We start from the raw sequence: 12,500 nt of genomic DNA, 5'->3' as shown, positions 1-12,500 counted from the left end.
CATTATCATCTCTTTAATCCATTCCTACTTTCGTAAACATCAATCATTCATTCCATTATTATATCCATCGTTATCCTTCTTTGAGAAATAATCCCAATGATAATAACGATAACTTTTATTTTTTGATGATAACAGAAGAAATATACTTTTAATTGCCGTTCTGATTTTCCTTGAAATTTCACCCTGTGGTAAACTAGTAGAATACCACAATTATTTATAAGAGTGAAATATATTTTCGGTATTAGAATGATAAATTTGATATTGATAATAAGGGTAAGAATAATAAGGATGATAATGAAAAGATACTACTAATGATAATTATAATGATAATGGTGGTATAATAATAATGATGATAATAATAGTGAAAGAAAAAATAATGATGATGATGATAATGAAGATGATAATGATGAAGATGACAATGATAATGGTGATGAAGATCATTACCTCTGCTAGGGAGGTTATTTTTTTACGGACGTCACTAGTGGACTTGAAAAAGGTGGTTGACGGAGGTATGCGCACTTTGAGTTCTTGTAGTTACTGTTATTATTATCATCTTTATCTTTATGGAAATCATAATCATTTATCATTTTCATTATAGTATGACGATTATGATGATAAGATTAATGATGGTAATGATGATGGTGATGATCGCAATAATGAATTTAATGATGAAACCCGTGATGGTAATCATAAATGATGTTTTTTCATCATTATCACTACCATTGCAGCTATCACTCTCTTCTTTTTTCTGGTTTGAAGATGGAAATGAAATTCTCGTACTGTTTCCAAACAAACAAAATAACGGACAACATAAATAAGAGAAACAGCAACCTCAATAATTACTCTAACCTCTAAGAAATACCACAATACACCAGAGTAAATGGTGAGACAGTGGAACCATTTCTAACAAGAGTACAATAGGCTATCTCGGCCGAAGAGAATGTCAGAGTGCATAATTGTGTGAAGTCAGCGAGCTTTACAGGCGCTATTATCCGCCATGACATTTGGTCGCTTACAAAATTATGCTGAGCGCGGGAACTTCTCCCACTCTGGCTAGAATGGATTCTCACTGTTGTGAATGTTTTAGGACATGTTATTTTTCGTAACAAACACCCGCAGGAGGAATTGGAGAGATGTGTATCGGTTGGAGTTGTATATATGTATGTTTGCGCGTGCGTGTGTGCGTGTGTGTGCGTGTGCGTGTGCGTGTGCGTGTGCGTGTGCGTGTGCGTGTGTGTGTGCGTGTGCGTGTGCGTGTGCGTGTGTGTGTGTGTGTGTGTGTGTGTGTGTGTGTGTGTGTGTGTGTGTGTGTGTGTGTGTGTGTGTGCCTGTACGTGTACGTGTGCGTGTGTGTGCGCGCGCGCGTGTGTATGTGTGTTTTTGTGTGTGAGCGCGAGTGTGTGTGTGTGTGTGTGTGTGTGTGTGTGTGTGTGTGTGTGTGCGTGCGTGTGTGTGTGTGTGCGTGTGTGTGTGTGTGTGTGTGCGAGTGTGTGTGTGTGCGTGCGTACATGTGTGTCTGTGTCTATGTGCATGTGTGTGTGAGAATGAGAATGAATATCTTAACAGTACAAGAGATGTATTGCTAACGAAGAAGGAATCGAAACCGGTCAAATACACATTTTGCACTTTACAGATATTCATGCTCATTTGTACTTATTATACATGTATGCATATATAAGGGCACGTATGTATATACGTGCGTCTTTGTATACATTTATTAATCTAAGTGTCTTATAACTTGAGGTCATTTTGAATTGGCTGTCCGTTTCTTCTTGACATTTTTGCTGGTAAAAGAAAAGAAAAAAAAAGAAAGAAAGAAGGAAAAAGAAAATAGAAAAAAATATATACATACATATATATATATATGTATATATATACATATATATGATATATATATATATATATATATATATATATATATATATATATATATATATATATGTATATATATATATATATATATATATATATAGTGTATATATATATATAATATATATATATACATATATATATATATATATATATATATATATATACATATGTATATATATATACATATATATATATATATATATATATATATATATATATATATATATATATATATATATATATATATATATATATCCCTGAATCAACACTACTGTTGCAGTAAATATTTCGAAAAGATCATTATCCCAGAGTAAAAAAGCAAATCCTGATAAAGAGGTGATATGAAAGGCTATTTAAATACATGTTTTACGCTGATTTATTTATTATTATTAATATATTTGTTTTAATTTACTTTGTTGTACTTTTCTGTGGCTGATTGTAGGCCTACCGTACTTATGGAAGTAACTTTTAAGGCGATAAACAGGCCTATCAGATTGTCTTTGTGATTCATTCAGTCCAGGCGTTATTTCATTGTTCTAAATGTCTCTTAGCGTTCATTCATAAAACAATTATTTTAGAGTTCTGTTGTCCCCATTAGACCGGTTTGTTAAAATTGTGCTAAACTCAACCTAATTGCATATACAGAGAAATAGGTAAATATATGCCTATCAGATATATTTACATTTATCTATATATTTGTACCGTAGATATGCATGTCTAGACTGATAGATATGCATTTATTTATTTCTATATGCATGTCCATATAATTGTGCGAGTCTCGACCCAAAGAATATTCGTATAATACTTGACATGAATAAAGAAATAAATGCATATTTATCAGTCTGGACATGCATATCAACCCGGCAAATAGATGGTTAAATGTATATCTATCAGATGTATAGATAGATATGCCTTTATTTCTGCATCTGTATTTATGAAAATTCATTGGGTCGGGCCACGCACATTTTTAACACACCGGCCGATAGATTGCAAATATGTTTCATGAGTTCCATTTGTTTTGTGTCTAATACATTTTCAATCTCTATTTCTGAAGTGACCTGTTATGTGGTAATATATGACAGGGCAAGACTTAATTCTTTATGACATGAGCCGAAAAAGATACAAGCAATTCCGCTCAAACGACATTTTGATGAGCAGATAATATCGAAAAGTGAATTATAGGATTTGGCAAAATTTTCTACAAAAGAATAATTTGGGAAACAACATCTGTCATGATATATGTTTACACCTTATATTAACAACTGTAAATACTTGACAAGTCCAAGTCAAGAGGATGCAAGTTAGATGATGTTAGTTAGGAGAAATAAAACTTATAACGAAGTCCAACCCACAAACAGACCTTACCCATGGTGGCCCGGGAACTGCCCGATCTTGGAACAATGCGAAAACAAGATATGTACGTATACGCTTTCTCTCTTCTCTGTCTTTCTTTCCTCTCTTCTCTGTCTCTCTTTCCTCTCTTCTCTGTCTCTCTTTCCTCTCTTCTCTATCTCTGTCTGTCTGTCTCTCTTTCTCCGACGTAATAAGCGTTTGTTAATTCCCCCTAGCGTGGACGGGTGTCATCTAGGTTAGAATACAAAATCAAATAGGAAAATCCGGGACTTTCGAAGGCGGAAGAAGAATGAGCAATGGAGTTATTACGGTTAGGGTTGGATGTAAATATTCCCACTTCTATATTACTCCTTTTAGTGGATGGATATCGGCAAATACTTTGAATGTAGAGGGACTAGGAATAGAGAGGTTGGAGGGTGGATGAGGGATCGGAACAATTTCTTGGGTCATGTCTAGGAATTTTTGGATGCCTTCAAGAGTCTCTGGATGGGATTTGGGTCGGAAGTTCTGAGAAACAAAGGATCTCTTGTGAGGAGGAGAAGAGGGGATAGATGTTCGAGGAGCAGAGGGCAAGGAGGGTGTAGGAGAGGGCGTGGAAGGCGGAGATGGAGTAGAACGTTCAGGTTATCTGCTGCGACGCGTAAAGTGAGGGGGGGGGGGAAGGGTTGGTATCGGTGAAGTGGTAGAGATTGGAGTATCTGGATTTGGAATGGAAAAGGGATTTAACTGGAGGATAGGGGGAGTAGAGGTAGTATGGTTCACGGTAGATGGAAGAGATATTGGAGGAGGTGCAGAAACATCTTGGCGAGATGGGGGGGGGGGGGTGCAGAGCGAAGGACTATTTTGGAATAGGTAGAGGGAGAAAAACCTCGTCATCGTGCTTCCTGTCTAGCCTCAAGTAGACTGAGGTCTATTTTGATTCTGAGAACAGCTACCTCACACTCGAGCTTACAGGCAGGGCAGCTCCTATAGAATACGCTGAATAATAACCCGGATGTGTAGTTCAGAATGGACAGAGTTGTCAATAAACGCCGAGATGGTATTAGTACCAGTGGTTGGAGCCGTGGCCAAAGGAGTAGTACCATTGAAATCGGAATCAGATAGGCTAGCTGAGAGAGTGCTAAGCCTTAATGCCCCTATTAAGGGTAAAGAATCTTCATTATTAGCCATAGTGAGGTTAAATAAAATGGGGAAAAGAAACGGTCTACCCCTTAGAGGTAAGGGATACGTAATTTACCAAGGGATTACCGCGCCGTTCATGACGGACATAAAGCCAGCCTTTCATCCTTTCGGCACACCTTAGAATGGGACAAAAGAGACGAGATACGGAAGAGGAGAGAAGAAAATACCAAGCAAAATCAGGTGAGATGTGGGTTGATGTTCAAGGGAGGGACAATCCACTACATTGGGCTCGTTTCCGTCTCCTACCCCCCCCCCCCCCCCCCACGACGAACAAGGATTGAGAGGGTTTCGTGTGTGTGTGTGTGTGTGTGTGTGTGTGTGTGTGTGTGTGTGTGTGTGTGTGTGTGTGTGTGTGTGTGTGTGTGTGTGTGTGTGTGTGTGTCTGTGTGTGTGTGTGTGTGGTACGAGCACGCGCGCGCTCTATCTCTCTCTCATATGCAGTCGTTTATGGATTAATCATGATTAATTCTTAAAACATTTTAAACCATCTACGAGGGATGTCTAAAACAACAACAAATATTTCACAAATTTATTTTCAGATAATATTTACACCATAATGTAAAAAGCATGTCATATTTATTTACATGGATTTGTACAAATTCAACAGAATTCAAGCTCACCAAGAATATGGAAATAAAAAAAAACGAAAGATAAAACCCAAGAGATACAAAATAACAAGGTCTGGGGTGGCACAAGAGCTTTGTCATGAGCTGTCACGAGGCACGGGAGCTGCCTGCCCTTGCCCGCAATCCAGAACTTGGCTCTGACATCTCTCTCCCATGAGTATCGATGGCCACTATTTCAGCTTCGTATGTACACATGGAGCAAGCGTGATGTCCAGAATCTGTTCATATTATATATTTTCCAGACTATTCAACATCTTTTTTTTTTCAAACAAACATATCAACATTCAGCTTCACTTTTTCAAACGGTGCAGCACATGCCATTCTTTTCTTATGCCAGAGAACTCATGTCCACCTTGTGCCACCTTGTGGAGTTCATATCCTCTCCTCCTCGGTGCTAGTGCCTCTGCAGGGTTGGCAGAAGACACAACACTAGCTCTATTTCACTCTCTCAACTCACATCGACTTTCCAACACAGTCTACTGAACACAACTACTAGGATTGAGATTCATTCCCCCTCAAGATGACGGGTTTCCGTTCACTACAGACAAAAAACAAAACACAAAATAAAAAAAATCCTTTTCATCTTTCCAAGCTTCTTTACCATTCCTTGGAAGACGATGCCATACAAATGCAGTTACACAGTATCTTCACGCGACTAATATAACAAAAGATCTATACCTTCTGGTTAACCGTTTCATACATGAAAGGAGTGGTGAATCTCCTGTTTATGGACTATATCTTACATCCTCTAACCCTCAAATGTGTAGTTTCGCATCAGTGTCTGTTTGCATTTATGCCTGTATACTCATAATTTATTTATATATGTGGTAATAGAAAATAGATGGGCAAGACGGAGTAAACATAAAAAGTGGAGTGGCAAGGGAGTAGGACGTTAAGTGGCGAGAAAGGGAGACTGAAGAAGAGGGAAAGAATCTACAGGAATCATTTATAATCCATACATTAGAATCAGTTGGCATTCACATATCATATAAACAAATAACAAGGGAGCCTTTGAACCATCCAGACTTCCTAATGTTCCCCTAGCTTAAGAAAAAAAAAACTTTTTAGTTATATAAATATCATTAATCACAATGAAAGACAAGATTGGACTGGGTCAGTTATCACACCCACATATTCCTGTTTTGAAAGACTGAAAATCTAGACCAAGAGAAATTCCAAAAATATGAAGCAACTTCCAAGCTGTGTGAGCTAATAATAAGTGTATTAACTGAATATTTATTTTCATTTAATCAACAATTCATTCACAATATTGACTTCAACCTGCTGCACAATTCTCTCACAATCCGTCCTCTCTGAACGGACGTGATGCCAACTGAACGCAGCTTCTAGGATATGTATCAGCAATGCCATGTGAGAAAAGGAAATCAAAAGATAATCATGGTAATAACAATGGTTATTAAGCTACTACCGAACAACTTGACCAAGATCACAGTGATGATGATAATGTGATGCAATGACAATGAAAATGTACATCTATTCTGCGTGAGGTGTTAAAAAAATTAAAAACAGGAGCACCCGCAAGATTTTCAGGCAACTGTCTACATATATATATATATATTTATTTAAATATATAAATCCCCCCTTAAATTAACATAATAATAAAACATTAAAGAAAAGAAAAGAAAAGATTAAAAAAAAAAAAACAATGCCCAATACTATCTGTTCCTGGCAACTTTATATAAGAAATATTACATCTCTCCCTCCGATATATATACACACTAAATGCTACTTTCGCATCAAGACACAAACCAAATGACAAAGGAAAAACACAGACACAAGGATATCCTCTTAAAGCCATCTCCTAAAAGGACCGAAAGTACAGTCCGGTTCCCCTGTTCCAAAGCAGCCTTGCAAGACGTGCAAATGCTTTGTGTGTGTATGGCAAATTGCCGACACACATGCAAAGCAGTCGCTTTTCTATACACACACGCACACAAACACACTCAATATAAACATAACTGCCTCTGTAATATCTTCCTTGAAATGTTTACATAATTTTCTGCAATGTAACTTTCAAGTAAAGACAAATGAAAGACTTTTTTCTTTTAAAAACAAACAAACAAAAATTTACCTAACAGTTCTACCTGAACATCACACCTCAAACACTGCCTTGTGAGTACACATGTTAGAAAGTAATATGCAAATCCTACAGTTCACATTTCTATAAAAATTGAAATGGGAGTATAAAAATATGCGTATCAACTCCTGAATTGTGTTGCCCAAAGTTACCAGCTTTGGGCCCCTCTACAATCATCCCCTTAAGAACACGACCAGCCTTGGCGGAATCAAACTATCCCGCGTAGGCCCATGAACACAAATTTTCTTCCTCGCTGATGGCGACAGCTTCACCTGCTCAGAACCAAGAGAAGACTTTACACTCTTTCTATCGGGGAGGGAATATAAAAACTAAATGGACACCATAAATGGCTAAATAAAATATTCATAAATAAACAATCATGATTATAACAATAATGAAACGCTAATGATTTAGTAAAATCCTTCTTGGCATGTTGACAAATCATGCGAACTTTTCTCCTTGTCCACTGAGATAAACTTCAAATCGGTAATACAGATCACAAACATAAATCTTTAATTCTCTCTTTCACTCACTCTGCATTTCGCACACATGCAATTTTTTATATTTTCTCTTTTTTTTTTAAATTCAGTTTTTGACTTTGTATTTTTTCCTGCTTGGAATGACTAAAGAATACGTGATTGTGCTCCCACTTACAGGAACGTGGGGAGGGGGGCATTTTAGAGTGTTCCCCATCCCACTTTCGAAGCTTCTCTTTCTTGAAATATCTTTCTTAAAGCAGTCAGAGGTGCATTATTAGATACATACATAAAATTCTTTTACCATAGTTTTCTCCCTTTCATTATAATTTATTTGCAATTTCTTTATTCCCCGTTTTTTCACTCCCAATAGTGCAGCTACATGCGAGGTACTTATACGGAGCTCCTCCCTTCTTTGCTGCAGATTAAAATGAAAAAAATAGTCTCTTCACAACCAGTTTCAAAAGCAGACAGAGGGGAAACAAATATGAAATAACACAAATGTGCATATAAAAAAGATAAGAAAAAAAAAGAGAAAAAATAAAAACAGATAAAAAGAAAAAAGAAACCAGAAAATGACAATTCAAGTCCCTCTCTCTTGCAAAATTGTCTGTTTCTCACTTCCTCTGACAATCAATCATCACAACAGACAATATTCCGAGTTCTTTCTCAGGTTCCCCCTCCCTTCCTCCCCTCTCTCCCCTACCCCCACCCACTCCTAAGAGAACAATGATGTCTTCCCTATGCTGAAGAAGCGGGAGGAAGAGGAGGAAGACAAGGAGGATGCTGATGAATCCCCGACACGTTAAAACTGGGAGAGTCTGGTCAGTCGTTGTCCCGGGCACCGTCCTCTTTCGGTCCGGCCTCCTCTGGCTTGACAATCTGGTACGTGATGAGGTACTCAGGGTATGCCTGCAGGAGAGAGACAGAAAGAGGGGAAATGAGGAGCAGAAAGATGTTATTCAACCCTTAACCCATTAGCGACAGTACATTTATAAGCCAAATTTTTTTTTTTTTCCAGCCGGCTTCAAAGCTTCAATCTGGTGTCTCACCCGCAGGACACCTAGCAATGTTTACTTTTCCAAGTGTCTCATATATGGGACACCAGTTGTGAGTGAGTTAAAATGGGTCTATGCATTTACATGTCATTAATATTAGCCATTATTCAGAAATGTTTTCAATTGACAATCTAGAAATTAATGGTTCATGTGTGGTCTTGACATTGTTGATAGAAACTAGGATTCCAAAATGCCACAAGAAATGAATAATACCGAAAAACCTATGCCCTGGAAGTTTCTTCTTCTTCACCTTTGCATATTACAAAATATGTACAGTAGATTTGCTCTCCAGATTGAGCAATGCTTAACGCCCAAAACGCATATTGTAATTCAATCGAAAGTAACATCCAATAAAATACGGTGTAGAATTTACCTGGTTTAAAAAAACACGAAACATCAGACATATGCAAAATCCCAATCACACTCTCTCTCACAGTACAGTACAGTATTCTCAAGATGTCCCTACCTGTTCCCCTCTGTACACCACATATTCAGGGTAGCAGAGCCCACCGGCACTGGGCCTTCCAACGACAGAGTGATGTCCAGGAGGAGCATGGGCCATCTTCATCGCTGAGAACTGCAGGAATGACTTACCAAGCGTAACTCGACACAGTAGTAGTTGCCTGATGGAGAGAGGGGATTGTGAGTGTCACTATAATTGATTGGTACTGCAGCAATTAATCTCTTACTGATCACTGCTGCTTGGGATTCAAAATGATTCTCGCTGTGGGGAGATTCGGTGCGTTTGGACAAAATATCTTAAGGTCATCACATTTCCTTTACAATAGTAATCTACAAACCAATAATTTACTTTGTGATATGATGAATTTATTATTATCGGTAACAATAACACCTGTGAAAATAACTATACTCACCTATAACATGAATAACAGGAACGGTCCTTGTGTACTGGGCAGCCAGTGCCTCCACCAATGCCATATACATACTGATTGCTCTTAGAGGAATGCTCAGCAAAGTAAATACCTATAATAAAAAATAAAAAATAGACATCAGATATTTTTCTGCCTGCAATAAATTGGTTCTATGTAAAACACAAAAAACAGCATCTCGTTGACTTTTTCTATGGGACAAAAATCAAGAGACAGTATCAAAAGTCATAAGCACAACATAAGCATCAACAAAGCATTACCTGCTCCAAACATGCCACCAATGTAAGCATGTCTCTCATCAAAGCCTTTCTGCACAATGGCAGAGATAAAGGGAGATCCATGGAAAAGCATTCTCTCGTTGGACTGACCACTGTTGTCTTCAGCAACTTCTCTCCGCCTATGTGCATAACGCTCCCATAAGCGTTTATTCCGTATTTTCTGGATCTGAAAAGGAAACAAGTTAAATAAGTCTAACATCATCTCATAAATGTAAATATTGCTTTGACCACTGAACATTACACTACTAAATGAAGGTTATATTTCAAATGTGTTCTATACATACGTTTGCAAATTCAGCAACATATTTGGGACACTGTGTTTATAGTATATGTATACCATAAAATGTGAAGATATGTAATGATTTTTTACTGTTCTTCATACTTCTGTTATTGAATTTTTTACATTTCCTACAACACAGACTAACAAACCCTTGATACAAAAGGCCAGAAAATATGAACCCATCAGCACAAAAGCACAAATGTCCTTCTACCAACCTTGACAACATTGTACTTGGAAAAGACCCCTCCTGCATGGCCATTGTCCCGGTGCTCTCGGATAGTCGCCTGCATCTCCTCATCCACTGCTATGAACTCACGATCCTCCCGGCAGAGATCGACCAGCAGTGTGCCCTGTGATGAACCATTCGCGCCACCGCTGCTACTGCAAGCGCTGCCTAGTAATCCGTCTGGAAGGCAATAGGGGACTCCTGCTCAGTGTGGTTACTTGACACAAAAAAGATCTCAGATATCTAATAATGAATAGAATACTTCAGGATACTGTAAAAAAAAAAAGTTTATGCCCGTTTTCAGTAATATGAGTCACTCAACAAAAGGCAGTAACACCCAGGAGAAACTAATCAATAATAATAATTTTTAAAATCCTTCTTCCCTCCAACATAACAGACTGCTTACTGTGTTGACTAAGAAGTTTCTCGATGCCCTTTAGTAGCTTGTGACGGTGGCCATATGCATTGATGCCGATGGTCTTCAGCTCCTCGTGTCCCATTTCTGCTAGGATATCTAGTGTGATGTCTTCCCTCTCAAAGATATCTCTCAGGTGCTCCAGACCGAGACTGTTTGAAAGGAGAGATCCAATGCATATCAAAGTTGAGCAAAAGGTATTGTCAGAAATTTTCCTCTTCCATGCTGAAGCACAGGCCACCCTATATACATCTGGCATTCCCATATTCAAAGGCTTTGTACCCAATGTCCATTTCTGGAGCTTGCTGTCCTCACAATCAACCATTCATAATTCTTATTTTCTAATGAATACATCCGATACAGTACCCTACAACAACAGCACAAACAGCTAGTATACCTGTTAAGAAATGAGGCAATGCTCATGTTGACTGTAGTATCTGGTGTGGTCTCGCAACGGGAATGGTCGCAACAACCATCCCCAATGCCCGGCGAGGAACACATGACTGGGGTAAAAGTCAAGCTTGCTCCTGAAGGCATCATGACTGTCTCCACTGAAATGAATGAAGCCTTTCAGACATCTCATGGTCATCAAGATTTTATGAAATCAATTTTAAAAGCGTGCTAACAAATATATACATCAAAATAAGTCTGACTAAAAGAAAAAACATTCCAAGGACTGATTAATGGAAATAAAGAGAGGAGGAGGAGGAGGAAAAGGACACCACTTAAGCAACCCAACTCACCCTCGGCTCCAATGTTGTTGATGGATATGAGTGAAGGTGCAGGGGACACTGTCGACTGCGAGGCACTCTTGGAGGGAGTGCCAGGGGGCTTTGGGGAGGCAGGGGATACAGGAGGAGGAGCAGCCCCACCTGCAGCTGGTGCCAAGGCTGGCTGGCTCATCATGGCATCCTGCAGCAAGCTTCGTACGTCATCCGCAGTGGCCAAGTGCAGTGGAGTTTGGCCCTCCTGGATGAGGAGGAAAATCACAGTGAAATGGGCAGTTTAGGTTGCCTGATTTGGACTACATCAGCTCTTTTGTAAAAAGGTGAAAAATTACATAGTTAAGCCTATGCCTTAAATTAGGATAAAGCAACTTGAAATCACTAGCCTAGGCCTGAATTTGCTCTTAGAGGGATATACCTACCATCAGATAGAGGAACACAATTGGACATTCATGAGTGCACACAGTTCCTGTCTTGGTGACTGGGACATACGCTCATATTCAGAGACATTTGGTCCACCTTAGACAGAAAGCTGGACTGGCATCTCACGCCCATCAGCCGATCCCCGTTGGCTGTGGCATGACACAGCTTGAGGTGACTGGCTGACTGGCATGGGATGCCATTTGCCACATTCTGATATCTAATCACACATTGACAGTGAATTAATACATGGTTGAAAAGCAGAACAGACAAGAGAATATACAAAAGGAACAGTAACAAAAGCAAAGAGAGAATAAACAAGAAACAAGTATGAAACAAGAGAAGAATCTAACTAGAAGAGATAAGGAAAGGAGAGGAAGATAGGATGGAAAAATGGAAGAGAAGGAAGTCCATTATGGAATGAGAGACTAACCTGGTTCTTGAGATAGGGATCAGCACCATGGGCCAGCAAGAGGGCACACAGCTGAGTTCTCCCTTTCTGTGCAGCTTCATGGAGGGGGGTGAAGCCCCACCGGTCAGTGGCATTAACCGCCGTTTGGAACCGGATGAGTAGCGCTGCGATGTCCAGGTGGCCATAAGA

General features: G+C 38.9%; 2 protein-coding genes across 5 annotated transcripts in view; both read right to left on the bottom strand.

Annotated features, from left to right (window-relative positions):
* The window catches only part of LOC138862457 (uncharacterized), a 60,256-nt gene extending 55,861 nt beyond the window's left edge, over window positions 1-4,395 (bottom strand). Inside the window, exons 1-3 of the mRNA XM_070124859.1 lie at window positions 4,275-4,395; window positions 3,604-3,707; window positions 3,238-3,263 (exon numbers count right to left, since the gene is read on the bottom strand). Of these exons, the coding sequence (XP_069980960.1) occupies window positions 3,238-3,263; window positions 3,604-3,707; window positions 4,275-4,395 (251 nt within the window). The remainder of the gene's footprint in view (window positions 1-3,237; window positions 3,264-3,603; window positions 3,708-4,274) is intronic.
* Window positions 4,396-4,922: 527 nt separating this feature from the next.
* Window positions 4,923-12,500, bottom strand: part of Tnks (tankyrase) — a 17,505-nt gene continuing 9,927 nt past the window's right edge. For all 4 annotated transcript variants that reach the window (XM_027353061.2, XM_027353062.2, XM_027353063.2 and 1 more), the window contains exons 14-22: window positions 12,333-12,500; window positions 11,498-11,723; window positions 11,152-11,305; window positions 10,746-10,906; window positions 10,329-10,519; window positions 9,816-9,999; window positions 9,541-9,649; window positions 9,132-9,288; window positions 4,923-8,519 (exon numbers count right to left, since the gene is read on the bottom strand). The exon at window positions 12,333-12,500 is cut by the window's right edge and continues 30 nt beyond it. In XM_027353061.2, the coding sequence (XP_027208862.1) occupies window positions 8,433-8,519; window positions 9,132-9,288; window positions 9,541-9,649; window positions 9,816-9,999; window positions 10,329-10,519; window positions 10,746-10,906; window positions 11,152-11,305; window positions 11,498-11,723; window positions 12,333-12,500 (1,437 nt within the window). In that variant the 3' untranslated portion in view covers window positions 4,923-8,432. The remainder of the gene's footprint in view (window positions 8,520-9,131; window positions 9,289-9,540; window positions 9,650-9,815; window positions 10,000-10,328; window positions 10,520-10,745; window positions 10,907-11,151; window positions 11,306-11,497; window positions 11,724-12,332) is intronic.

This window comes from Penaeus vannamei, chromosome 8 (genome assembly GCF_042767895.1).
Source record: "Penaeus vannamei isolate JL-2024 chromosome 8, ASM4276789v1, whole genome shotgun sequence".
In the NCBI taxonomy this organism is placed as follows: Eukaryota; Metazoa; Arthropoda; class Malacostraca; order Decapoda; family Penaeidae; genus Penaeus; species Penaeus vannamei.
Note: the sequence above shows the minus strand (reverse complement) of the source record. Positions and strands in the feature narration are given on the sequence as shown.